This window comes from Aethina tumida, chromosome 1 (assembly GCF_024364675.1).
Source record: "Aethina tumida isolate Nest 87 chromosome 1, icAetTumi1.1, whole genome shotgun sequence".
Lineage (NCBI taxonomy): Eukaryota > Metazoa > Arthropoda > Insecta > Coleoptera > Nitidulidae > Aethina > Aethina tumida.
Window position 1 is genome coordinate 8,374,951 of NC_065435.1, and position 26,619 is coordinate 8,401,569.

At 28.4% G+C, this 26,619-nt stretch overlaps 1 protein-coding gene across 17 annotated transcripts in view; it reads right to left on the reverse strand.

The window, feature by feature from the left end:
- LOC109596302 (arfGAP with SH3 domain, ANK repeat and PH domain-containing protein) overlaps positions 1-26,619 on the reverse strand; it is a 71,269-nt gene that overhangs the window by 2,256 nt on the left and 42,394 nt on the right. Inside the window, exons 2-14 of one of the 17 annotated variants that reach the window (XM_049962242.1) lie at positions 20,867-20,939; positions 10,902-11,305; positions 10,757-10,842; positions 10,539-10,698; positions 7,747-8,020; positions 7,463-7,690; positions 7,000-7,403; positions 5,056-5,373; positions 4,875-4,994; positions 4,548-4,716; positions 3,051-3,254; positions 2,163-2,362; positions 1,856-1,921 (exon numbers count right to left, since the gene is read on the reverse strand). In XM_049962242.1, the coding sequence (XP_049818199.1) occupies positions 1,856-1,921; positions 2,163-2,362; positions 3,051-3,254; positions 4,548-4,716; positions 4,875-4,994; positions 5,056-5,373; positions 7,000-7,403; positions 7,463-7,690; positions 7,747-8,020; positions 10,539-10,698; positions 10,757-10,842; positions 10,902-11,305; positions 20,867-20,939 (2,706 nt within the window). Of the gene's footprint in view, positions 1-1,855; positions 1,922-2,162; positions 2,363-3,050; positions 3,258-4,547; positions 4,729-4,874; positions 4,995-5,055; positions 5,374-6,999; positions 7,404-7,462; positions 7,691-7,746; positions 8,048-10,538; positions 10,699-10,756; positions 10,843-10,901; positions 11,306-13,655; positions 13,767-20,866; positions 20,940-26,619 lie in introns of those variants that run through there. The other 16 variants (XM_049962241.1, XM_049962249.1, XM_049962248.1 and 13 more) reach the window with 16 other exon arrangements.

Here is a 26,619-nt window from a genome sequence, read left to right on the forward strand (position 1 = left end):
AATAGTAATAAATAAAAGTATTTGAAATGTTTCTTTCGATAACTGGATGTAAATATTTAGTAAATACTCAATAGTTAACATTATTCGAGTTTCTATTAGTGACGTGAACTATCGAATAACTCGATAGTTGTCACCTATTAGATTTATTTGACAGACAACTGAATTAAGAATTATTTTATTTAATTACTACTGTGTCAATGAAATGTGAATTGAACAAAATTTAAACAATTCGAATTATTTGATTCGATAGTCACTATAATTCGATACTTCATAAAATTAATATAAAACAAATTAACTTATCTAAATTAATAGCTTAAATTATATAGTTTAAACATTTTATTTAAACGATATAAATATCTCAGTAAAATAATATCATATTTGATTAGTCTTAAAAAATTTAGTAATACAATCATTATAAAAAATATATATCCAAAAATAGTAATGAATAAAAGTATTTGAAACGTTTCTTTCGATAACTGGTTATAAATATTTAATAATTACTCAATAGTTAACATTATTCGAGTTTCTATTAGTGACGTGAACTATCGAATAACTCGATAGTTGTCATCTATTACTATGAATTATTTTATTTGATTACTATTGTGTCAACGAAATGTGAATTGAACAAAATTTAAACCATTCGAATTAATTGACTCGACAGTCAGTATAATTCGATACTTTATAATATTAATATAAATAAAGGAACATATTTAAATTAATAACTTCATAATAAATTATACAGTTCAAACATTTTAATTAAGCGGTATAAATATCTCAGTAAAAGGAACAAGTACATATTCGGTTAGTCCTAAAAATTCAGTAATAAAACCACAATAAAAATATAAAAATAAACAAAAATAGTAATGAATAAATCTGTTTGAAACATTTCTTTCGATAACTGGATGTGAATATTTAGTAACATTTCAATAGTTAACATTATTCGATAGTTTCTATTAGTGACGTGAACTATCGAATAACTCGATAGTTGCCAACTATTAAATTTATTCGACAGACAACTTAATTAGGAATTTTTTTATTTGATTAACTGCAGTGTCAACGAAAAGTGAATTGAACAGAATTTAAACCATTCGAATTAATTTACTCGATAATCAGTATCATACGATACTTCATAATATTGATATAGATAATAAATGTGATTATTCGATGCTAATTGAATTAATGACTAATTTATTTGATTACTATTATATCAAAGAAATGTGAATTAAATAAAATGAATATACTTATTCGATAATTGAGTGTATTCATTCAGAAATTATTCGATACTTCACATCTCAGTGTTAAATTTAATTGTTCATTTATTTTTGTAGTGTGATATAAAATAGTTAATAAGCTTAATAAATAATGTTATAAACTGATTTTAATATTATGTTAGAAATGAAGATATATTTAATAAATACTTTATTCATTGGTTTGTAAATAATATTTACCCAATGATTTTTACTATTTCAAACGAAATAATATCCTTGACAACATCATTTTCGGTGTCGGCTACAAGAACTTACAAACACAAAGACACATAAGCCAATTAAAACAGTATAAAGTACAGTATAAATAAATCTCCTCAAGAAAATAGTAATTAATTAATTAAAAAAACCACTAAGCAAGCAGAGCATGATTAATATTAAGAAAAAATGCAGCCTTTCGATGTTATTACAACCACTCAAAATGGCTGCATCGTAAACTAAAAAATTAATAATTAATCAACTAAAATCATGGCATATTGATCAAAATTTATATGGATATGATAGTTTAGTGTAAACATTTACTTCTAATTCAATATCCATATTAATCTGTATCGCGCGATTTTTCGCCACAACAGCATTTTGTTTGTTACCAGGAAATAAATATCATCATAATGCTGCCCCCCTGTATAACTATCCAAACGACACCTCATTCTCCTCTGCAAACCAAGTAAGCTCAACAATTTATACAAGACAAGTTTATACGTTAGTTTCATAAAAAAGCTCATCTAACTAACGTTAAGTGTTCAAAAAAAAAAAAATCTACTGCATAAGAAGTCATTTCAATCGTCGAAAACTGAATCGAAAACGAATGTCGTTTTCATTTATCGGTGCGTCACATGCATCGTTTTACTTCTATGAATTACACCTAAGTGCGTTGAACAGAAATTGATCTCTTACCCTTCGGGGCGGCGGCATTGGATTGTGCATTACGCCGGACATCTCAATATCGGAGGTCATGGATGATATACTTTCGTTCGACCTGCCGTTCGACAGTCGACTCGAACCCGGATTTGGTGCGGGCGGCGGTGGATTCTGCGGCCTCCTCACGAGACCCAACTTGTCCGAATTCTTACATTCGGGCATGACTAGTTTATTTACTATACAGAGAAGATATTCGTTAGTTAAAACCGTTACGGTTGTTGCGTGAGGAAGTGGACAAGCTAACAAGCAACGATGAACAAGCTAAGTCGACTACTATGTACCGTCCCCGCATATACACATACAAACTAGATAGTACCAGACAGGCATGCACTAGTGGTGGGACGCCGTTCCGACGTCCTGTTGTTGCAGTATGCGAGGCACCCCGTTTCTAGTTTGCAGACACTGAAATTGGAAGGACATGCTGTCTTCGCCCAGTGTTTTGTTAATAGCGGTAAATTATGTGTTGTGTTAGTGGTGGAGATATTTACAACAGTGCATTTGGGGGGTGTGTTGTTGGATTAAAAAGGTGTGGTTCAATTAAAAAGTGCGTGGTTAAATCAATAAAAAAAGTGCTTGGTCGTGAATATTCTTGAATCAACTGTGTCATGTTGGGAGAGAGACACTTACACTGTCGCCTATGTAACAAAATCACTTTGTATATTTACAACATTAAAACTCTACGACAAAGAAACTAAGAGTGAAAAGACAAACTGAAATTGTCACCCGACTAGCAGTGTGTTCACAAGAAAAGGTGTCCGAGAACCTAAACAGGCAGGCGCAAAATAAAAACAAAAAGAAGAGGTCTTAAAGGGTATGTGGGGGCTGCTGAGGGGGGGGGGGGCGATTGTCTAAGGTGACTCTCACCTGTTTGTATCACAGATCTGCCTGAGCTTGAATCAGAACTTGGTGAACGTTTATGCGTATAATTTAGTGTGTGGTACCCCGTTGCCATTGGATCTGAGGGCGTCCGACTATGGCTGCTCGGCAGTGTACCATATATCGAACCGGTCGGGGGTGGTAGGGGTGCCACGCGCTTTTTCAAACTTCCGTGCACATTGGCTGTAAATGCTGCTAATAATGGGCCGGGTAAAATAATAATGAAATCAAAATAAAATCAAACGTAACAAAATAATAAAGTTAACACACTAAATGGATGCAAAATGATAACTTAATATAAACGATCCCCATCCAAGAATATTCATTCGACAAATTTATATATTTTTCAGCTGCTAAACAGTTAAAAATACAATTTGTTAATACGATTAGTTAACTTTATAAGTAGCAAATTAATGTCTAAACCCTATCAACTATAATGACATTATTGACGACAAAAATGACAAAAATCGTCATCAGTTATTTGACGACACACTAGTTTTATAGCTGATGATATCGTCATTTATAATTGAATGATATTTTTTTATTTATATCTTTAATAGTATTAAAATATTGTCTGTCTTAAATGAATTAATATATTAAGAAAAGAAAAGAGTTATTTGACGATTCAATTGTTGAAAATCAATTACTTGGCAACACTGTAGTTTTGTCATTGATGATGATGTCGTCCATGTATATGGTTATTTCTAATTTAATAATAAACTCCAATGATTTACATTTTTAACAGTGACAGGAATATTAAATCTGACTTAATCTACAAAGTGTTAAAAATAAAAGTTGACTTATTTGACGATACAATTGTGTCGAAATGGTGTCGAGTCATTTCTTAAATGATACTAATCTTTTAATTAATCTGTTGACATCAGAAATATTTGAAAATGTTTATTATCTTGAAATTATAAGTAGTATAAGTATTTTGATGATGACGACATATTGACGACAAAAAGAAGACATCATCACTATTAGTAGGGAATTATTGATTTATTTGACGATAAAATTGTTGAAATTTTGGTGAATCATTCCTTAAATAATGCTCATCATTTAATTAATGTTGTCACCAGAAGTCAGAAAATTGTTCCCCCATTGTGATTAAAATGAAGACGATATCATCACCGTTAGTAGGGAAGTGCAATTGCCATATTTAAAATAAAAAATGTGACTGTTAGATTAATATTTAGTAGTAATAATAAACGTAGGCTAAGAAGTAATTCGACTTAGTTTCGTGACATTTTAGTATTAAATTAATTCTTGGATTGAGATGATAAATTGTCTAAAATCAACTCCAAATGATCCAAAGCGATCGTCCTCAACCAATCTACCCCGGACTAGCAAACGGAATCATCTTTGCCATCATTCCGAGCAGTTTTAGTACAACCCACTAAAGGAAATAATAAAAAATAACAAAAATAACGATAAAACCCCACAATACGAAAACTCATTATACTGAGCCCGACTAGTTAAATTTACCTGGTTTTCTAGATTGTGGGGCTGGTGGTGGCATTTGTCTATTAATACTATTTCCTAATTGTAAGCTATCGCAAGTAGATGACCGTGATCTTATAATTATAGGAGATTCCCCACCTGTATAACTGGGAGGTCTAGATCGGTTTTTCTTTTCGGGGGTCAGAGATCCATTCTGAAACCAATACTATATTTAACGATTAAATAAAATTAACACATTGACACATTGAATTAATTGCTAGTGTTATGATTGTAGTATAATCAGAGTAAACAATGGGTTTAATTACCCTAGAAGGGACTACAATCAAAGTTTTAAATTCAAAACGAACTCACCCTATCCTCAATTATAGTGTCGTCGTCAGAAAAGTCCGTTGAACCGTCATCGTGCGAAAGATTCCACTCAATGGTGATGTTGTCGAATAAGTTCTTTAACCGGTTTGCAGCATTTTGCAACTGTAAATAATTAAAACAATTAATTAACATTAACAGGAGGTATTAGAGCATATTTACTTACCAGTTCCACACAAGTAGTGTGGCCCTTTTCCTCGGCAATCTCCTTGGCAGTTTTGTTCTGGGAGTTCCTGATGTTGGCGTCCGCCCCGCTCCTGAGCAACAGTTTCATGCACTCCACGGAGTCGTACATGGCGCACAGATGTAGGGCCGTGTTGGAACCGGGTATCTCCGACGTACTCGTGGGAGGATGCGTTTGCTTGTCGATCGCCGACGTCGACATGTTCTGTATCAGGAAGTCGACGATGTGCAGGGTCTCGTGCAGGTTCCTCTTCGACACCTCGTTCAATATCGCTCTGTGTAGAGCCGTTTCACCGTATTTCTGCAAACATAACGATTTATTTAATTCTAGTTTATGCGAAAAAGTACTTCATAAAATCATAGAATTTGAGATTGTCAATTAGCAAAAATTACAGTACAATAAAATAAATAAATAAATATTAATATATTAACAAAATATTGTATTTAAATTAATATAAAATAAAAAAATAAATTGTTTAATTTAAAATTAAAAAAGGAATAAAATATTTATTTAAATTTTAAACCATTAATATTAAAAGTTAAGTCAAATTAAAAAAAAATCAATATATTAACATTAAAATTAAAAAAGAACAAAAAAATTAATTAAAAAATAATAAAATACAAAATTTAATTTAAAATAAAAAATGTTTATTTCAAATTAAATATATATTAATATATTAACTTTATAATTAAAAAAAGAAATATTTAATTTAAATTTAAAAAAATAATACGTTTTAGTCTAAAATTAAAAAAAAAGCAATAAAACATTTAATTACATTAAAAATAAAATACAATATTTAATTTAAATTAAATAAATATCAATATATTAACTTTAAAAAATTAATATAAATTTTAAAATATTTAAATTTAAAAAAAAAATTAAATCAATATAAAGTACAAAAAATAAAATGTTAAAAATTAATTTAAAGATTAAAGTATTTAATAAAAAAAATAAAATAATTCATTTAAAATTAAAAAGGACAAATAAAAAGTTAAGATAAATTATGAAAATAAATAAATAAATAAAATAAAATATTAATATATTGACTTTAAAATTAAAAAAAATAATTATTATTTTTAATTTCTACTTTAATTTCAACCTAAATATCAATTTTAATTTCAATTTTAGTTTCAACTTTATTTTCAATATTCATTTCCATTTTAATGTCAATATTAATTTATAGATAAACTTATCTTTGGGTTTAAATTTTAGTGTCAATTTCGATTTTAATTTCAATTTTAGTTAAACTTAATTAATTAAGTAATTTTCAACATTAATTTTAAATAACTAACTAATTAACAGTTTTAATATTAATATAAATTTCAATTTCAATGTAAATATTAATTTCAAGTTTAATTTCAACATAAATATCAATTTAAATGAAAATTTTAGCTTCAATGCTAATTTCAATTTTAATATTAATTTCAACTTTAATATTGATACTTCAATTTAAATATCAAGCTTAATTTAAAGTTTAGATATAATTCAAATTTTCACATTAATTTCGAATTTAATGTCAATTTTAATTTCAACTTAAATATCAATTTTAATTTAAATTTTAGTTTCAATTTAATTAATTTTTAACATAAATTTCAAGTTCAATGTCAATACTTCACTTAAATAGCAATTTTAACTTAAATTTTCAATCCCAATTTCATATTTCAACTTAAATCAATATTAAAATCAGTTTTAATTTCAATTTTAATATCAATATTATTTTTAATTTATACTATTCATTTAATTTCATTTTTAATTTAAAACTTATTTTCAATTTAAATAAATAATTTTGAACATTAATTTCAATTTTAATATCAGTATAACTTAAATTTTGATGTGAATATTAATTTTCAACATTCATTTCATCATTAAATATAAATATTTAGTGGTTAAACCTAAACTAGTGCAACTAAATTAATTGTAACTTACGGAAGTTGGTAACGTTTGGCTTAAGTCAACATTTTCAGCAAACACCTGTAAGAGGCTAGATATTTCGCCGCGATTGACGGCCGTCTCCAGTTCGTACATCTTTTCCATTTCCGAATCGCATGTCCGCAACACAAATCGCTTCTCCAAATATTTAACCCGGATAAAATTGAGCCGCTCCTCCATCGTGCTGGTGGGTCCCAATTTTTCGTTGTGGGGCAGCTGGGCTTCCATTACTTCGTTAAACATATTGTTGGTCATGAATCTGGCGAGCAACAATTGACTAGTACCGACGTTGTCCAGCGTTAGGGACTGTATCCTGGATATGTGGACGCCCAAGTCCCTGTGGATGCCCGAACACTCTATGCACACTATTATACCGAAGTTTGTCGACAGCCATGTCGCATCTGGAAGTTGAAACGTGTTTAATGTAATAATGATTTTGTGAAGTTTGGGGAGGTGTTACCGTTTTGCGAGTTACAGTCGCAACATCGGTCGTTGCCGGGTATTTTCTGGATGTATTTAATAATAGCTTGTTGCAGTTCTATGAAGCTGTGGTTAACTTTGTCGCCTCCGGTTTTGCTGCTGTCGTCGAACGCCTTCATTAGAGCCATATCCTTACAATTAATTAATACTGACATCCAAGCCCTCTGGTCCGCCTCATCTTCCGCTTGAAAATGGTACGTTCTATTGTCTGCAAAACGTCCCACATTACACACGAACCCTCAATTAATCCAACAACCAACATACATGAAATCAAGTCGAAGCCGCGTTTGTCGTCAGGTACAATTTTAATTTGACAGGTGAGCAGATTCACCCTGGTTGGCGGCTTGGACTCATCGGCGTGGCATATGTCCAAATAGCCGTCCGCCTGCACCCGACACTTCCTCTTTTGCCACACCCTACGCATCTTGCCCTCCGACTTCTTGAGCAAGTGTCCCGTCTTCGTCACGCCGTGGTTCTTGTCGCCTTGCAACTGATGCAAGGAGTAACCTGCGGCACCCTTGTCGCTTGAAGGGCCAACCTTAAAAGAAATACAGTCCAGTATTTGCTAGAAGAGAAATAAATGAAAATAAAATTAAATAAAAAAAAACATAGGCAGAGGACAGGACAAAGAATAACACAGGGTAAGGTATGAAGGACAGTAAATAAATAAATAAATAAATAAAATAAATAAATAAATAAATACAAACACTGTTGCAACTCATAGTTTTATTTTTCTAATCTAAGTAAACTCTATTTTAACGATTATTATTGCATTTTATCAATAGATATAACTTATCAACATGGATTTTAAATATTAAAAAATTATGTAATTTTCAATTAAAAAAATGAGATAACAGAAATCATTATAGAAAATATTGTAAACATAAAAATTAATTAAGAAACCTGTTCATGATTATTTGTTTAGAATAAATCATTAATGTAAATATTCGCTTTTAAAACTTTTTATAATTGCTTTATTCTCAACAGACACAATTAATCTTCTTGGTATTTTATTACTGAAATTTGATGTAATGTACAATTAAAAAATTAAGATAATATAAATCATTATTATAAATAAAAATAAGGGTGTCAAATTTAATTAAAATATTTCATATTTATGTAAATAATATTGTTTAATTTCATTGTTATCTAAATTAATTAATAAACATGTGTGTGATTATTTGTTTAGAACGGGTATTTGATGTAAATATTTACTTTTAAATCTGTATATGACTTTTAAATCATTACAAGATTGTCTTATTCTCATAATTTATTCCACTAATTCAATTATCATATTATTGGGATTTTGTCATAGATACAACTTAAAAACATGAATTAAATTACTACAAATTGATGTAATTTTCAATTAAAAAAATTAAGACAACATAAATCATTATAAAATATATTACAAACATAAGACTGACATAATTAATTAAATTAATTCCTATATATGTAAATATTATTCAATTTCACTGTTATTTAAATTAATTTTAAACCTGGGCATGATTATTTGTTTAGAATAAATATTTGATGTAAATATTAATTTTTAAATCTTTACATAATTGCTGTATTCTCATAATTTATTTAACTATTCTCATCATAATCAGGTTATTGAGATTTTGTCAATAGATACTTTTTACCAACACGAAATTAAATTAATAAAAATTGATGCAATTTCCAATTAAAAAAAATAACAGAAATTATTATAAAAAATATTATAAACATAAGACTGGCAAATTTAATTTAATTAATTCATATTAATGTAAATAATATTATTCAATTTCACTGTTATTTAAATTAATTTTAAACCTGGGCATAATTATTTGTTTAGAATAGATATTTGATGTAAATATTCATGTTTAAATCTTTACATAATTGCAGTATTCTCATAATTTATTTAACTATTCTCATCATAATCAGGTTATTGGAATTTTGTCAATAAATACTATTTACCAACACGAAATTAAATTAATAAAAATTGATGCAAATTCCAATTAAAAAAATTAACAGAAATTATTATAAAAATATTATAAACATAAGAATGACAAATTTAATTTAATTAATTCATATATGTAAATAATATTATTTAATTTCACTGTTATTTATATTAATTTTAAATCTGGGCATGATTATTTGTTTAGAATAAATATTTGATATAAATATTCTTTTTTAATCTTTATATGATTCCTGTATTCTCATAATTTATTTTACTATTCTCATCACCATTATGTTATTGAAACTGTCAATAGATACCATTTGAAACATGGAATTAAATTACTAAAAATCGATCATTTTAAAATAAAAAAATTAAGTTAAGACAAATCATTATAAAAAATATTATAAATATAAAAATTAATAAAAATTCATATTTATTTAATGTTTTTTTTTTTAATTTCACTGTTAGCTAAATTATTTAAATTATATTATTGGATTTGTATCAATAGATAAAACTTATCTACAGCTAATTTAAGTGCTAAAAATGGATGTAATTTTCAATTAAAACAAAATTGAGATAACACAAATCATAAAAAATATTATAAACATAAGAGTAACAAATTTAGTTAAAATTCATTCATATTTATGTTAATAATATTCTTTGATTTCACTGTTATCTAAATTATATAATAAACCTGTGCATAATTATTTGTTTAGATTAGATCTTTGATGCAAACATTCACTTTTAAATCTTTACATTTGCATTTTTAAACAACTCTTCTGTTTTTAAAATGTGTGTTAGCTACTGTGAACTGTTAATAGATTTCAAACGGATACACATAAATTAATAAGCAAACACTTCAATTAATTCACCGCATTGTCATTCAAAAAGTACTCTTCAAATATTGTATTCTCCAACACCTGTTAATAAATTATTTTAATATTCCGTCTAGCGAATGAAATAAGGACGTCAAAAAAATAACTGATAAACAGGCAGCAACGAGTGAACAATAACTATAGAATTTATGTATTGAAGCGGATCGCATAATGCACTGATATCGAAGCGTATACAAAAGACATGCAAGACAATAGTTCAGTCTATTTTAGAATATCATATTTACCTCTTTCTCAATACTCGGCGTTAATTTTATTAAATTCCTCAAGTCAGTCAATTTCCGCTTTTCCTCGTCTTGAGTTTGTCTAATCTTCTGCAGTTTTACACTTAAATCAGCTACGTAATTACCGAAATGTTCTATCGTTTTTAAACCGTCTTGAAAATAACTGAAAAACGGAAATTGTCGGTTTAATTCTGCGAATCCGGAGTTTCCTCATAACTTACTTGGTTTGAGCGTGGTAAAATTCAACTAAGTTTTGGAGCAGATCTATCCCTTTCTTCGTTTTTATCTCGTTATATTTAATTAAATACTGGAAACAAAACATTTAATACACGATAATACACACACAGAAGTTTTCGTTTGGGGTACCTCGCACATCTGCAGCTGGAACAGCCTCCGTTCCTTCTCCATCTCGTCGGCGATCTCGCCGGACGTGATCTCGTTCCTGATCATGCCCGCCTCTTTGGCCTGCTGCTTCTTCTCCTTCTCGATCTTCGAGTACTTGCTCTCGTAGTCCTTCCACGCCTTGTCGAAGGGCCGCTTCAGGTCGCCCTTCATGCCCCTGAGGTCGCCCTTCAACAGATTGTCCAGCGGGAACATGACGATGTTGTTGAGGTTCTGCATCAGCGTCTTCATCAGTGCCGACAGTTCGGACGTGACGACGGCGAATTTCTTGAACGCGTTCCCTATCGTGTCCTCCGGCTCCTTGCTGTGGGCGTTCTGGCCGATTTTCTCGAGGGCCTTGGCTAAATACGCCTCGTTATCCACATGGGCTGGAAAATAACGGACGACACGTTAGACGTTTAATGGAGTTGTCGCATCGAGTTAATGTATATAGCGGACGTCGGTTGTTGCGCCTTATTCATTATTCACGTGGCCCCATCGATCGGATTTGTGCAATTATTAATATTAAACTGCAAGTGGCTGTCATTACCATTAATCTCTTTGTTCGTTTGGCTGGAAAGCGTACGGACCGGCCACGGGGACGGCCAAGGAAACAGATCAAAGGGCACAGTTTAATTAAACCGGGACATAATTAATTTCTTTCAACTGTCGCCGTTTATGGAGCAAATTTTTTTTTTTTTGCATACTCTTATTCAATTACTGCTCGTCATTTTTTATTATTGCAATTTAATTTGACAAAGCTTTTGTCTATAAAGTGAGTTGAGTGTTTAAAAGAACTTTTTTATGCTGAAAAATTAATTTTCCTGAAACTTCATTAACTTTTAATATGACATGGAGGTGATTTCGCTTTATTAAATAATACAAATATCTTTATATTCTAAACCATTATTAAATTATAACGTGTCAGTGTCCATTATAATTATATCTGGTGATGGTTAATTAACATACCAGATTTGCAGATTGAGATTTCATGTTTATTAAGTCGACACTACCACATTTAATCAGACTACTACAGTATTCCATGTGGTTTTAAATAATTTTACAGTGCATATCGCTTGCCTACTTTAGCATAAAATTGTATTTTTTGATATGAATTGGTAAAAATTTCAGGAAATAATATATAAAAAATCATGTAAACCAACTTTTATTTCATAACTTGATGAATTTAAATCAAATTGAATCATTTTTCTTCTAAATTTTAAGTTTTGTAACTCCTTTTTAGTAAAATTAATAATTAAATGAATTTAATCCAATACAAAATTATTGTCTATACATATCAAGATTCTTGACTCTTGTTCTTTATAATACAAAATTAATTTAGAGTAAAGAAAAACGTTTTCTTATGTATACTTTTTAATAATTTTACAAACTTATTAAAAATGCTTTGCTATTAACATCTTAATTATTGCTCTAAATATTTCATTTTTTTTTTAATTTCATATTTTTAGGAAAAGGATACTTAAAAATCTGTTTTTTCCACATAACTTTATGAACTAAAATTAAATTGAATTAAATTTCTTCTAAATTTTTGGTAAAAAATATTTAAAATGTAAATACAGTTTCATATTCCAAAGTAGAAGATGAAAACTTTGTTAATAACGTTCTTTTCACTTTGAACTATTATTATTAAATTAAGTTTATCAAACTAAAAGCTACAGTTAAATAAATTGATAATTTTCTAATAATTTTAAAAAAATATCCCAAACCTATGTTTTTTATAAGATTAACTAATACATAACTAATTAATTTCATAAAAATCTAAATCAAATTTATAATAAATAAGTAATTTTCATATTTATCAAGATCACTGCTTTTAATTCGACCTTTATATTCCTAAATTGACTTTAAATTATTAGATCAGTATGAGCAAAAAGGTGGAAAACGTTTCTTCACATATTTTTTAAATAATTATACAATAATACCTTCGTCCAGTTTCCCGCAACATTCACCACAACGCGGTTTAAATTTAGACATGTTTAAATGCAGACCTACTTGTTCAACGCATTAAATTACCATGTCCTAGATAATCCCCAAGTGCTTTTGTTTTACGGAAGAGAAAAAAAAGTCAAGTTACGTTGAATCTAATCAACCGAAGACCGTAAGTACGGCAAAACTGTACCTCCATCTATTAATCACTATTTACTAAATTGAAGTAATTTACAACAACCACCGGCTTCATCGATTTATCGGGGCATTTTACGTGGATTGGACCAATTAAAATGGGCAATGGCCACTTAAAAGATCCAAATAATGGGACGATAACGATTAACGGCGCATTTTCAATCAACAACAATATAATTCGACTGGCTGAACATATCCCAATTAGCAACGGATTAGGATTGAAGCTAACTAACCGTAACCTGATTAGCAACAATTAACCCTTCATACGTGCGAACTAATATTGTCTCATTGTTACCCTTCCCATATTGCATCAATATTGATTTAACGAACCGTCACATCACAGTACTAAATGCAATTATTTTTGTGTCACAACTGTATGCGACATGTAACGTTTTCGATAAACAAACAAATTTAATCTGGTCGCAGATGAATAATGGGAAAAGGATGTTTAAAAAGGAAAAAAACACCGGCTCGTTACCGAGATCTGCTTATTAACAATTTCTCCGGTTAATAACTCATTAATATGTGACCAGTGATTTTAACTTTTTACGTGGAAGTTATTAATAGAAGACCATTATGCCAAGACCTGTTACTTACTGTAATGATGACTCTTCGGGGCTTTTTTCCGTTCGAACGAGAAAATAAAATTAATATTGACGGATGAAAAACGTTACACGTCAAGAAAAGGACACTTAGTTACTGAACGTGGAAAGTATGTCGGTTTTAAAATGTTATTTTTTTCCTGATTATATACTGTACGGTGCACGATTGTGTTAATTTTGAATTTACGATGAAAAAAAAAATGTTAAATTTTAAACCGTTCAGTTGGGAATTTGTTACCATTCAATTTTATCGTCCAATTATCGGGTTGGTTCGAGTTGCAGTCAACTGGTTAATGAGTCAGGGAAATGATTTTCACTCGGATAGTAACACATTTGAATATAATGCAGTTCTGGAGAATGAACTGTTTTAGCTCATCGTTACTGTGTATGTATTAATATTTATTAAAATAAAAGGAACAAGTTCTATGCGAGTCAAAAATATTTATTTTGTGCAACAATTTTGTTATTTCAATTATTTTTCTCCACACAATTGAATCGCTGCAGTTTTAATTTAAATTTAGAACAATATGTTATAACGTTGAAGGAATATTTTTAATTTGTTTAAAAATAGATTAATTATTCATTTAATCAGAAAATGATTCAAGTTGAAATCAATTAACTTAATTAATATGAAAAATAGGCTTTATCTTCTTAAATTATTATGTACTGGTTAAAAATACGAATTTTATTATGTTAAATAATTATACAAACATCTTTGAAACAAGATGACAAAGAATGAAAAAAAATATATACATATATTTTTAGCTTTCCATAATTTTTTAATAATCATTGTTAGTATGCAGGAGGTCTCTCAGGTATTAAATTTCCCTCTTATTTTAATTTCTCTTTTGGAATAATTGACGAAAATTGAATATTCTGATAGAAAACTTAAAATGTTTTACTAATGACTTATTAAATATTGGATCAATATTGGATGTAATGAAATTACCATAGATACTGTGGAAATTTAAATTTTTAAATTTCCTTCAAAATTTTTAATAATTTTGTATAATTTCTGTTGTTTTTTGGTAACAACTTCATTAATAAACGGATTCACATTTAAGAATGTGAGGAATTATAATAAATTTTTAGATAAATTCTCATTTTATGATAAAAAATAATGAATTAATTATTGAATTAATAAAAAATACCCAGAATTATATGCTTATATTTTTTTAAATATTATACAAAATTGGGCCTCTTCTACCAACATTTTCGTTTTAATCACGTACATTTCAGAAATGAATGTTTAAAAACCCAAAATGGATCAGTTTTTTTCCAAAATATTATTTTCTTAACATATTTGTATCATAGGAATGTTAAACAACAGAATTAACCGAAAAATTAGCTATTCCTGAACTATTTGTTAATATATTTTTGAATATTAGACAAAACTGGACCTGTCTTATTAATATTTTCGTTTTATTCTTATACTTTTCACAAAAGAATGTTTAAAACCTCAAAAGGGATTATTTTTTTTTTCAAATTATTATTTTTGTTGCAAATTTGTGTGATAGGAATGTTTAAAAATAAAATAAACCAATAAATTAGATATTCCTGAACTATTGCTAATATTTCTTTCAATATTAGACAAAATTGGGTCTCTTTTATCAAAATTTTCGTTTCATTCATGTACTTTTCAGAAAAGAATATTTAAAAACCCAAAATGGATCAGTTTTTTTACAAAATTTTACTTTCTTTGCATATTTGTATGACAGGAATGTTAAAAAATGAAATTAACCAAAAAATTAGCAATTTCTGAATTATTTGCTAATATATTTTTGAATATTAGACAAAATTGGGCCTCTCCTATCAAAATATTCGTTTTATTCATGTACTTTTCAGAAAAAAATCTTCAAAGATCCAAAATGAAGTTTTTTTTTTTTTTTAATATTAATTTCTATGCATATTTGTATGATAGAAATGTTAAAGTATAAAATTAACAAAACAAATTACCTATTTCTAAACTATTTGCTAATATTTTTTGAATATTAGACAAAATTGTGCCTCTTATCAAAGTTTTCGTTAAGGAAAAAACGTTCAAAAACTCAAAATGGATGAGTTTAGTTTTCAAAATATTAATTTCTTTACATATTTGTAAAATTAACTATTGCTCACTACTTTTTGTTAATTAGTCGAAATTCATTACTTTTTTCAGAAAACAATATTCAATAAATACCACAAATAATTATGGTTTTTAAAATCTGAAAGGAAGTTTCAGTGTCCATAATTCACTATGTTTAAGAAGACAAAATACTTTCTAATAAAATTAATAACTTCTAAACGGTTTATAAAAAATACACTTTTTACAAGACGGATTTTATAAAATTCTACTGAATTTCATGTAAATCTCCCTAACGTCACATATTACGAATTCCAAAAACGGCAAAAAATATGCCCCCAAACCGTACAGCTCGTCAGCCAGCCAAAAAAATAAAACAAGCCTGGACTAATTAACTAGAAAGCCCAATCAATCCCGAGCCTCGCATACCATTTTTACCGTGATTGACGGCGCCGAACGTCGAACGGGGTATGTGCGTGAACGAGTGACACGGTCTGGTCTCGGTTTCGAATCGGATGGAAATTCATCGGCGGGAAAGTAATGAGATTTGTCGAGGAAGTGTATGCCATTTGCTCCGTATCGATTTACACATTCGTACGTAGGATTCGGTGCCTTGTGGGGGGCCGCAGGACGGACGGACAGATTTCATGCACCGTACAAATGAACTACGGTCCGACTAGACGGATGGCCGGATTGTTTTCTGATTGATTTTCCGGAAATACTGCTCCCCTCATTCGACATTATTGCCTGACCGTGTCGCAAAGACGGATTGATCCTGCTCATGGACGGATAATGACGCCAGTTGACAGGAAAAATTGCATCACGTAGAAATAGCTTTCTATGGCGAAATTTTATGAAAAATTAATGTGTTAAAGTTACCCCCTGTTTTTGAAATATTGTCAAAAAGTCGTAGTTTTGATCGAGTTGGATTACGTGGTGGCACAACATATTCGTATGATGAATTAGCTATTCCTGAACTATTTGGTAATATTTTTTTTGAATATTAGACAAAATTAGGCCTCTCCTATCAAAATATTCATTTTATTCATGTACTTTTCAGAAAAAAATCTTCAAAAAGCCAAAATGGATCAGTTTTTTTTTTCAAAATATTACTTTGTACATTTGTATGACAGGAATGTAAAAAAATAGAAATAATCAAAAAATTAGCTATTCCTGAACTATTTGCTAATTTATTTTTGAATATTAGACAAAACTGGACCTCTTCTATCAAACACTTTCATTTTATTCATATACTTTTCAGAAAAGAATGATTAAAGACTCAAAATGGATTAGTTTTTTCATCAAATTATTATTTTCGTTGCAAATTTGTGTGATAGGAATGTTTAAAAATGAAATAAACCAATAAATTATGTATTTCTGAATTATTTGCTAATATTTATTTAAATATTAGACAAAATTGGGTATCTTTTATCAAAATTTTTGTTTCATTCATGTACTTTTCAGAAAAGAATATTTAAAAACCCAAAATGGATAAGTTTTTTTTACAAAATATTACTTTCTTTGCATATTTGTATGACAGGAATGTTAAAAAATGAAATTAACCAAAAATTAGTAATTTCTGAACTATTTGCTAATATATTTTTGAATATTAGGCAAAACTGGACCTCTCCTATCAACAATTTCATTTTATTAATGTACTTTTCAGAAAAGAATGTTTAAAGACTCAAAATGGATTAGTTTTTTCTTCAATTATTTTCGTTGCAAATTTGTGTGATAGGAATGCTTAAAAATGAAATAAACCAATAAATTAGGTATTCCTGAACTATTTGCTAATATTTCTTTCAATATTAGACAAAATTGGGTATCTTTTATCAAAATTTTCGTTTCATTCATGTACTTTTCAGAAAAGAATATTTAAAAACCCAAAATGGATAAGTTTTTTTTACAAAATATTACTTTCTTTGCATATTTGTATGACAGGAATGTTAAAAAATGAAATTAACCAAAAAATTAGCAATTTCTGTACTATTTGCTAATATATTTTTGAATATTAGGCAAAACTGGACCTCTCCTATCAACATTTTCATTTTATTCATCTACTTTTCAGAAAATAATGATTAAAGAATCAAAATGGATTAGTTTTTTCTTCAAATTATTATTTTCGTTGCAAATTTGTGTGATAGGAATGTTTAAAAATGAAATAAACCAATAAATTAGGTATTCCTGAATTATTTGCTAATATTTATTTCAATATTAGACAAAATTGGGTCTCTTTTATCAAAATTTTCGTTTTATTCATGTACTTTTCAGAAAAGAATATTTAAAAACCCAAAATGCATAAGTTTTTTTTACAAAATATTACTTTCTTTGCATATTTGTATGACAGGAATGTTAAAAAATGAAATTAACCAAAAATTAGTAATTTCTGAACTATTTGCTAATATATTTTTGAATATTAGACAAAACTGGACCTCTCCTATCAACAATTTCATTTTATTAATGTACTTTTCAGAAAAGAATGTTTAAAGACTCAAAATGGATTAGTTTTTTCTTCAAATTATTATTTTCGTTGCAAATTTGTGTGATAGGAATGCTTAAAAATGAAATAAACCAATAAATTAGGTATTCCTGAACTATTTGCTAATATTTCTTTCAATATTAGACAAAATTGGGTATCTTTTATCAAAATTTTCGTTTCATTCATGTACTTTTCAGAAAAGAATATTTAAAAACCCAAAATGCATAGGTTTTTTTTTACAAAATATTACTTTCTTTGCATATTTGTATGACAGGAATGTTAAAAAACGAAATTAACCAAAAAATTAGCAATTTCTGTACTATTTGCTAATATATTTTTGAATATTAGGCAAAACTGGACCTCTCCTATCAACATTTTCATTTTATTCATCTACTTTTCAGAAAAGAATGATTAAAGAATCAAAATGGATTAGTTTTTTCTTCAAATTATTATTTTCGTTGCAAATTTGTGTGATAGGAATGTTTAAAAATGAAATAAACCAATAAATTAGGTATTCCTGAATTATTTGCTAATATTTATTTCAATATTAGACAAAATTGTGTCTCTTTTATCAAAATTTTCGTTTTATTCATGTACTTTTCAGAAAAGAATATTTAAAAACCCAAAATGCATAAGTTTTTTTTACAAAATATTATTTTCTTTGCATATTTGTATGCCAGGAATGTTAAAAAATGAAATTAACCAAAAAATTAGTAATTTCTGAACTATTTGTTAATATATTTTTGAATATTAGACAAAACTGGACCTCTCCTACCAAAATATTCGTTTTATTCATATACTTTTCAGGATAAAATCTTAAAAAATCCAAAATGGATCAGTTTTTTTTTTCAAAATATTACTTTCTTTGTACATTTGTATGACAGGAATGTAAAAAAATGAAATTAACTAAAAAAATAGCAATTTCTGAACTATTTGCTATCAAAATTTTCGTTTTGTTCATGTACTTCAGAAAAGAATGTTTAAAAATCCAAAATGAATCAGTTTCTTTTTTTTAAATATTAATTTCTTTGCATATTTGTAAATATATATCTAATTATATTTATGATAAGAATGTTAAGAAATAAAGTTAACCAAAAAAAATAGCTTTAAGAATCAATGACAAATAACAGAGGAAAACCAATACCTTCGTTAGCTGATTGTATAAAGGACTCTTTTGTGAACGTTTTAAGCCAACAGACATGCATCTAGGATATCCCACAGGATGTCACTTTACTGAAACAGTGTCTTATACTGCTTTTGGTATATTTTCTTTAGTTTGTGCTGCAACTGAAACTAAATTTGATAAAACCATTTCTTAGACACTTGTTTCTCCTCAATTTTTACAAATTCTCATTTTTTCCTCATCATTAAATATTTTAGTCATAACTCTTTTATTTAATGTGAACAGTTAAAATAATATTAATTTACTATTGTTGTTTTATATAGCATTATAAAAACTACTATATTCTTATTAATAAAATGTTACATACATTTTTTTGAATTGAGCTGGACATAAATATAGCAACTTTAAAAAAATAAAATAATTATTAAATCTGTGATATTTAATGATTATTATAATAAGTTAGTAAATAATTGATTTAAATTCACAGAGAGGAATGAAAGACCATTAAGTAAAAAGTTGCTATAATTTTGTCCATTGAAAAATAAATTTTTTAAAGAATAAAATTAGATTGACTAGATCATAGTAAACATAACAATAATAGAAAAAACAATAAACATTATGGGTACTGGGATCTAAGTCAATTAGTGCAGCTCATACTTTCAATATATTTTAATAAGTTGCTATAATTATGTCCACTACTGTACGTACAATTTGGCCAATAAGTAAATAGTTCGAAGTATTAATCTGTACCATAATATTTTAAATTAAAAATAAAAACCCCTAAATACACTTTTCCAATTTAATGATGTCTATTCTCTCAAAAAGATCTCTGTTTTTTAATTTTGCCACCAATTGTTACCTTATTTTACCTTACCAATTAAGGAGAAATTAATAATATCGTTAATTTACGTCCAGTATGAATAAAACAGTTAAACACAATTGTCGCAGGGCGTTGTTAATGAAGTTATTTGTCACCACACATTAAGTATTCTTTTTTTTTAATGAGTCCAAGACGTTTTCGTTCCAATTTATCCGGCCGTCCGACCAAAAATATGGCCACAGTGAAGACTAATTAAGACGCACAACACGATCGGTGGTTTATTTTTAACCTTGCAGTTATACAATGGGTTTTAACAACAAGCTCCACATAAAATCAAATATTTATTTCTGAAGCTCGTTTATTTTAAATTGAAAACGGGGCTTAAACACGAAAAGATCTTAAGTGTTTTTAATTAAAAAATTAAATTTAACTTTAGAAATTGCCTTAAGCATAAAACGGGCCAAGCATTCATAATTTGTAATCTTGTTATTTTATATTTTCAATAGACGTTAAGGAAGTGGCTCAATTTCCTCGACGTAACTTTGTTTTTGACGTAGATGATACAAAATAAATCAATCAGAACGTCGCAAAGGCAACGAACCACCTGACAAACTGACAAACTGACAAAACTATAAAACCATAAAACAGAACAATCTGTAATAAAATTGTTATTGATAGTGGTGCGTCGGCTATGCGGTTCGACAAGAATTTTAAACACTTACTGTTTCCTGATGTGTGAATAGCCTTGATGGCCTTTTTCATTTTCGTCAGCCCATCCCGATCGTAGTCGAGGGTCTGCAAACAAACAAAACAATATTAAATACGTGACCGCATCCATCCGTTTGTGGAACTGGTCCCAGAAAACTGGGTCTAAATCTAATCTGATGTTAACTGTTTTAACGCTAATGGAAAACGTGTAACAGGGCGAAAAGGTTTAATCTGTGTAAATATTTGCCTTTGTGGCTTTTAGTTCAAATTATTGCCATGGAAGATAGACTAAACTCGTATTGTGTCTTAAATTCTTTATCTTTGTATTTACACGGGAAACTTGTAATTAGTACATTCAAAGAACTTAAATGTTATACAAGAATCATCTTAAAATGTTCAGTGTACCTGCGATACTTCTTCTAAATGCATCGAAAGACAAATTATTGAACAATCCAAAGAAATTAACTAAATTAGATATGTCTGTTTTGTTAGACCGTCAAATTTAATAGAGAATTAAATTAATGACAACAATAATCCTGATATGTCAACTAGATTAACAATATTATTATAGATAAAAAATAAGGCTTTATGGCTTTCAGTCCAAATTATAGTTAAATAATACACAGTAAACTTTTATTGAGTCTTTAACTCTTTATTTATGTATTTTGAACAGGAATTAGAACTTTTAAAGAACTGAATTGTTAAACAAAAATCATCTTAAAATGTTCAGTGTACCTGCAATGCTTCTTCTAGATGCAACAAAAGGTAAATTACTGAACAATCCACAAGAATTGAACTGATTTAGATATGTCAATTTTGTTAGACTACCAAATTTGAAAAAGGAGAAATTAAATTAATGGTAATGATAATCCAAATACGTCAAGTAGATTAACAATATTATTATAGATAGAATATATGGTTTTGTGGGTTTCAGTTCAAATTATGGTCAAAGAAGACACAGTAAACTTTTATTGAGTCTTTAACTCTTTATTTATGTATTTTGAACAGGAAAATTAGAATTAGTACATTCAAAGAACTGAATTATTAAACCAACATCATCTTAAAATGTTCAGTGTACCTGCAATGCTTCTTCTAGATGCAACAAAAGGTAAATTATAGAACAATTCACAAGAATTGAACTGATTTAGATACGTCAGTTTTGTTAGATCATCAAATTTGAAAGAGGGGAAATTAAATTAATGACAATGATAATCCTGATACGTCAAATAGATTAACAATATTATTATAGATAAAATATATGGTTTTGTGGGTTTCAGTTCAAATTATGGTCAAAGAAGAGACAGTAAACTTTTATTGAGTCTTTAACTCTTTATTTTTGTATTTTGAACAGGAAAATTAGAATTAGTACATTCAAAGAACTGAATTATTAAACCAACATCATCTTAAAATGTTCAGTGTACCTGCAATGCTTCTTCTAGATGCAACAAAAGGTAAATTATAGAACAATTCACAAGAATTGAACTGATTTAGATATGTCAGTTTTGTTAGATCATCAAATTTGAAAGAGGGGAAATTAAATTAATGACAATGATAATCCTGATACGTCAAGTAGATTAACAATACTATTATAGATAAAATATATGGTTTTGTGTGTTTCAGTCCAAATTATGGTCAAAGAAGAGACAATAAACTTTTATTGAGTCTTTAACTACTTATTTTTGTATTTTGAAGAGGAAAATTAGAATTAGTACATTCAAAGAAATGAATTGTTAAACCAAAATCATCTTAAAATGTTCAGTGTACCTGCAATGCTTCTTCTAGATGCAACAAAAGATAAATTACTGAACAATCCACAAGAATTGAACTGATTTAGATATGTCAATTCTGTTAGACCATCAAATTTGAAAGAGGGGAAATTAAATTAATGACAATGATAATCCTGATACGTCAAATAGATTAACAATATTATTATAGATAAAATATATGGTTTTGTGGGTTTCAGTCCAAATTATGGTCAAAGAAGAGACAATAAACTTTTATTGAGTCTTTAACTACTTATTTTTGTATTTTGAAGAGGAAAATTAGAATTAGTACATTCAAAGAAATGAATTGTTAAACCAAAATCATCTTAAAATGTTCAGTGTACCTGCAATGCTTCTTCTAGATGCAACAAAAGATAAATTACTGAACAATCCACAAGAATTGAACTGATTTAGATATGTCAATTCTGTTAGACCATCAAATTTGAAAGAGGGGAAATTAAATTAATGACAATGATAATCCTGATACGTCAAATAGATTAACAATATTATTATAGATAAAATATATGGTTTTGTGGGTTTCAGTCCAAATTATGGTCAAAGAAGACACAGTAAACTTTTATTGAGTCTTTAACTCTTTATTTTTGTATTTTGAAGAGGAAAATTAGAATTAGTACATTCAAAGAAGTGAACTGTTAAACCAAAATCATCTTAAAATGTTCAGTGTACCTGCAATGCTTCTTCTAGATGCAACAAAAGGTAAATTACTGAACAATCCACAAGAATTGAACTGATTTAGATATGTCAGTTTTGTTAGATCATCAAATTTGAAAGAGGGGAAATTAAATTAATGACAATGATAATCCTGATACGTCAAATAGATTAACAATATTATTATAGATAAAATATATGGTTTTGTGGGTTTCAGTTCAAATTATGGTCAAAGAAGAGACAGTAAACTTTTATTGAGTCTTTAACTCTTTATTTTTGTATTTTGAACAGGAAAATTAGAATTAGTACATTCAAAGAACTGAATTATTAAACCAACATCATCTTAAAATGTTCAGTGTACCTGCAATGCTTCTTCTAGATGCAACAAAAGGTAAATTATAGAACAATTCACAAGAATTGAACTGATTTAGATATGTTAATTTTGTTAGATCATCAAATTTGAAAGAGGGGAAATTAAATTAATGACAATGATAATCCTGATACGTCAAATAGATTAACAATATTATTATAGATAAAATATATGGTTTTGTGGGTTTCAGTCCAAATTATGGTCAAAGAAGACACAGTAAACTTTTATAGAGTCTTTAACTCTTTATTTTTGTATTTTGAACAGGGAAATTAGAATTGGTACATTCAAAGAACTGAATTGTTAAACAAAAATCATCTTAAAATGTTCAGTGTACCCGCAATGCTTCTTCTAGATGCAATAAAAGGTAAATTACTGAATAATCCACAAGAATTGAACTGAATTAGATATGTATATTTGATTAGACCACCAAATTTAAAAGAGGAGAAACTAAATCAATGACAATGATAATCCTGATACTTCAAGTAGATTAACAACATTATTACAGATAAAATATATAGTTTTGTGGCTTTCAGTCTAAATTGTAGTCAAAGAAGCGACAGTAAACTTTTATTGAGTCTTTTAACTCTTTATTTTTGTATTTTAAGTAGAAAACTTATAATTAGTACATTCAAAGAACTTAATTGTTAATCAAAAGTTATCTTAAAATGTTTAATGTACCTGTAAAGCTTTTCCTAGTTGCATGGAAACACAAATTATAGAACAATCCACACGAACTGAACTGAATTAAATATGTTTTTTACTTCACTAGTTCACCAAATGGGAAAGAGCAGAAATTAAAACAAGCATAATAATAAATCTGATACCTCAAGAGGGACAATATTAATATCGGAAAAAAATTCCCTGATCGCCAATTCCAATAACTCTTGATTGTCACCACTTTTAGTACAGGTCATAAACGAATCCATCGTTTAAAAAACACAAAAACTCACTAATATACATATTAGTCCGATCCAGAAGAGGATTCACAGAAAACTGAATTATGAATATTCGATAATGTACCTTGAAACAATACTATCAGAAACTAGAATAAAGCGCTGGTTATCAGGTGATTTGTACAATGAAGAATTGTAAAGCACTGCATCATAAACAATCCTTATCGCAATAATGGCATATATTTGGCAGATTTTTAATTAGCTTCAAGTAATTAGCAAATAACTTCATAAAATCATCATCTGAGCTTAATTATCCGTTGTTTGCATCAACCCAAAAACCTGCAGGACAAATTCGTCAGCCCCCCAAAAAAGCAAGGTTTTCAAGCACCAAAGCCCGTATTAATTGAAATCATAGAAGTCGTTCATTGCGCTTAGTTTATTGCTGTGTCAAGTCTCGCCGATATTGTCTTTCGTCGTGAACGATAAAACAAGATAAAAACATAAACTTGCGAGTCCTGGCACGGACTCATCAGATTCATGTAATTTTACGAGCCGCATTAGGATTTGCTTAATAATGTCGAACGAATAAAATTTATATTGCTTTTATGTCGCGCCGATGCATTTCGACTTTTATCGTTTTTTATTTTATTTTATTTTTTTTTGTTCTTTTCTGGTGTTTCCGTGGCGTTTTCTCGCGTGGGGATCCACCACCGCCGTCTAAGAATATCCGTTGATCCATAACCATGTGCGAGTTATTCAATAAGATGTAAACATACACAATATCTGACGTAGGAATTCCACTTATTTATAAACATACGTGCTAAGCCTGCACTTGTAAGTTTCTGTACAAAAATAATTTAATTTAGTGATCTAGAAGGTCACGGACTATCACTGCGTTCATATTTTTGTATGTGTGATCTAGGGTCATATCAATCATCGACACGCAAATCACTGAAGTCTACTTTTTTCAACGACTTATTGGTCATTGAGCAAAAAAAAAACGTTTGCGAGAGGAAACGGCTGTAATCAAATAATTGAAGGACTAAAATGTGAATCACAAGTCTAAATATTACCGTCAACACACTGTGTTAAAAGTAATGCTAGAATATGTAATAAATTTATAAATAAGTTTGATGCTGCACTAATGAACTGAATTAATGTCAAAATTCAATCTAAGCATGTAAGCATTAATAAGATTATTGAGATAAAATATCATTATCTGAAACTGATTAAATTGATGCAATATATCAGTTTTCCGCAATGTTTGTGTGTACTTAGAAAATCTCCTATCATCATCCATTATAATGTAAGTTCACTAAGCATAATGAGTAATAAATGCTAATATCAACAGTCACAGTATTGAATTGAAAGTGAAACCTTGATTATCTGGAGATGATTAATTCCATGCAATGTTTAGAGTTTTCCCTAACAAGATTGTATCTAATTAACGAAGTCTCTTCCTGACATACATATTTTATAGAAGTTCACACGAAGTATTGCGAGTAATATGTATGTTGAATATCATTATTGAGCTGAAAGTGAAACTTTGTTTATTTGATGATGATTAACTCTATAAGATCTTTAAATTTTTCCTAATAAGTTTGTATGTAATTAACAAAGTCTTCTCTAAATATTACTCATTTATAGAGGTTCTTTAAGAATTTTGAATAATCCATATATTAAATACCACTGTTGAATTGAAAGTGAAACCCTGAAAAGAGGTGATGAATTACAGACTATTTTTTAATTTTCTCTAATAAATCTGTAGATAATTAACAATATCTCTTCCCAACCTAAATATTTTATAAAATTTCAGGAAGTTTTGTGAGTAATATTAATATTAAATATCATTATTGAGTTAAAATTGAAATCCTGATTAATTGGAGATGATAAACTTTATGAGATCTCTTAAATTTTTCCTAACAAATTTGTATATAATTAATAATTTCTTCTCTAAATATTCCTGTTGAGTTGAAAGTGAAATCCTGACAAGTGGTGATGAATTACAGGCTAATTTTTTATTTTTTCTAACAAACTTATAGATAATTAACAATATATCTTCCCAATCTACA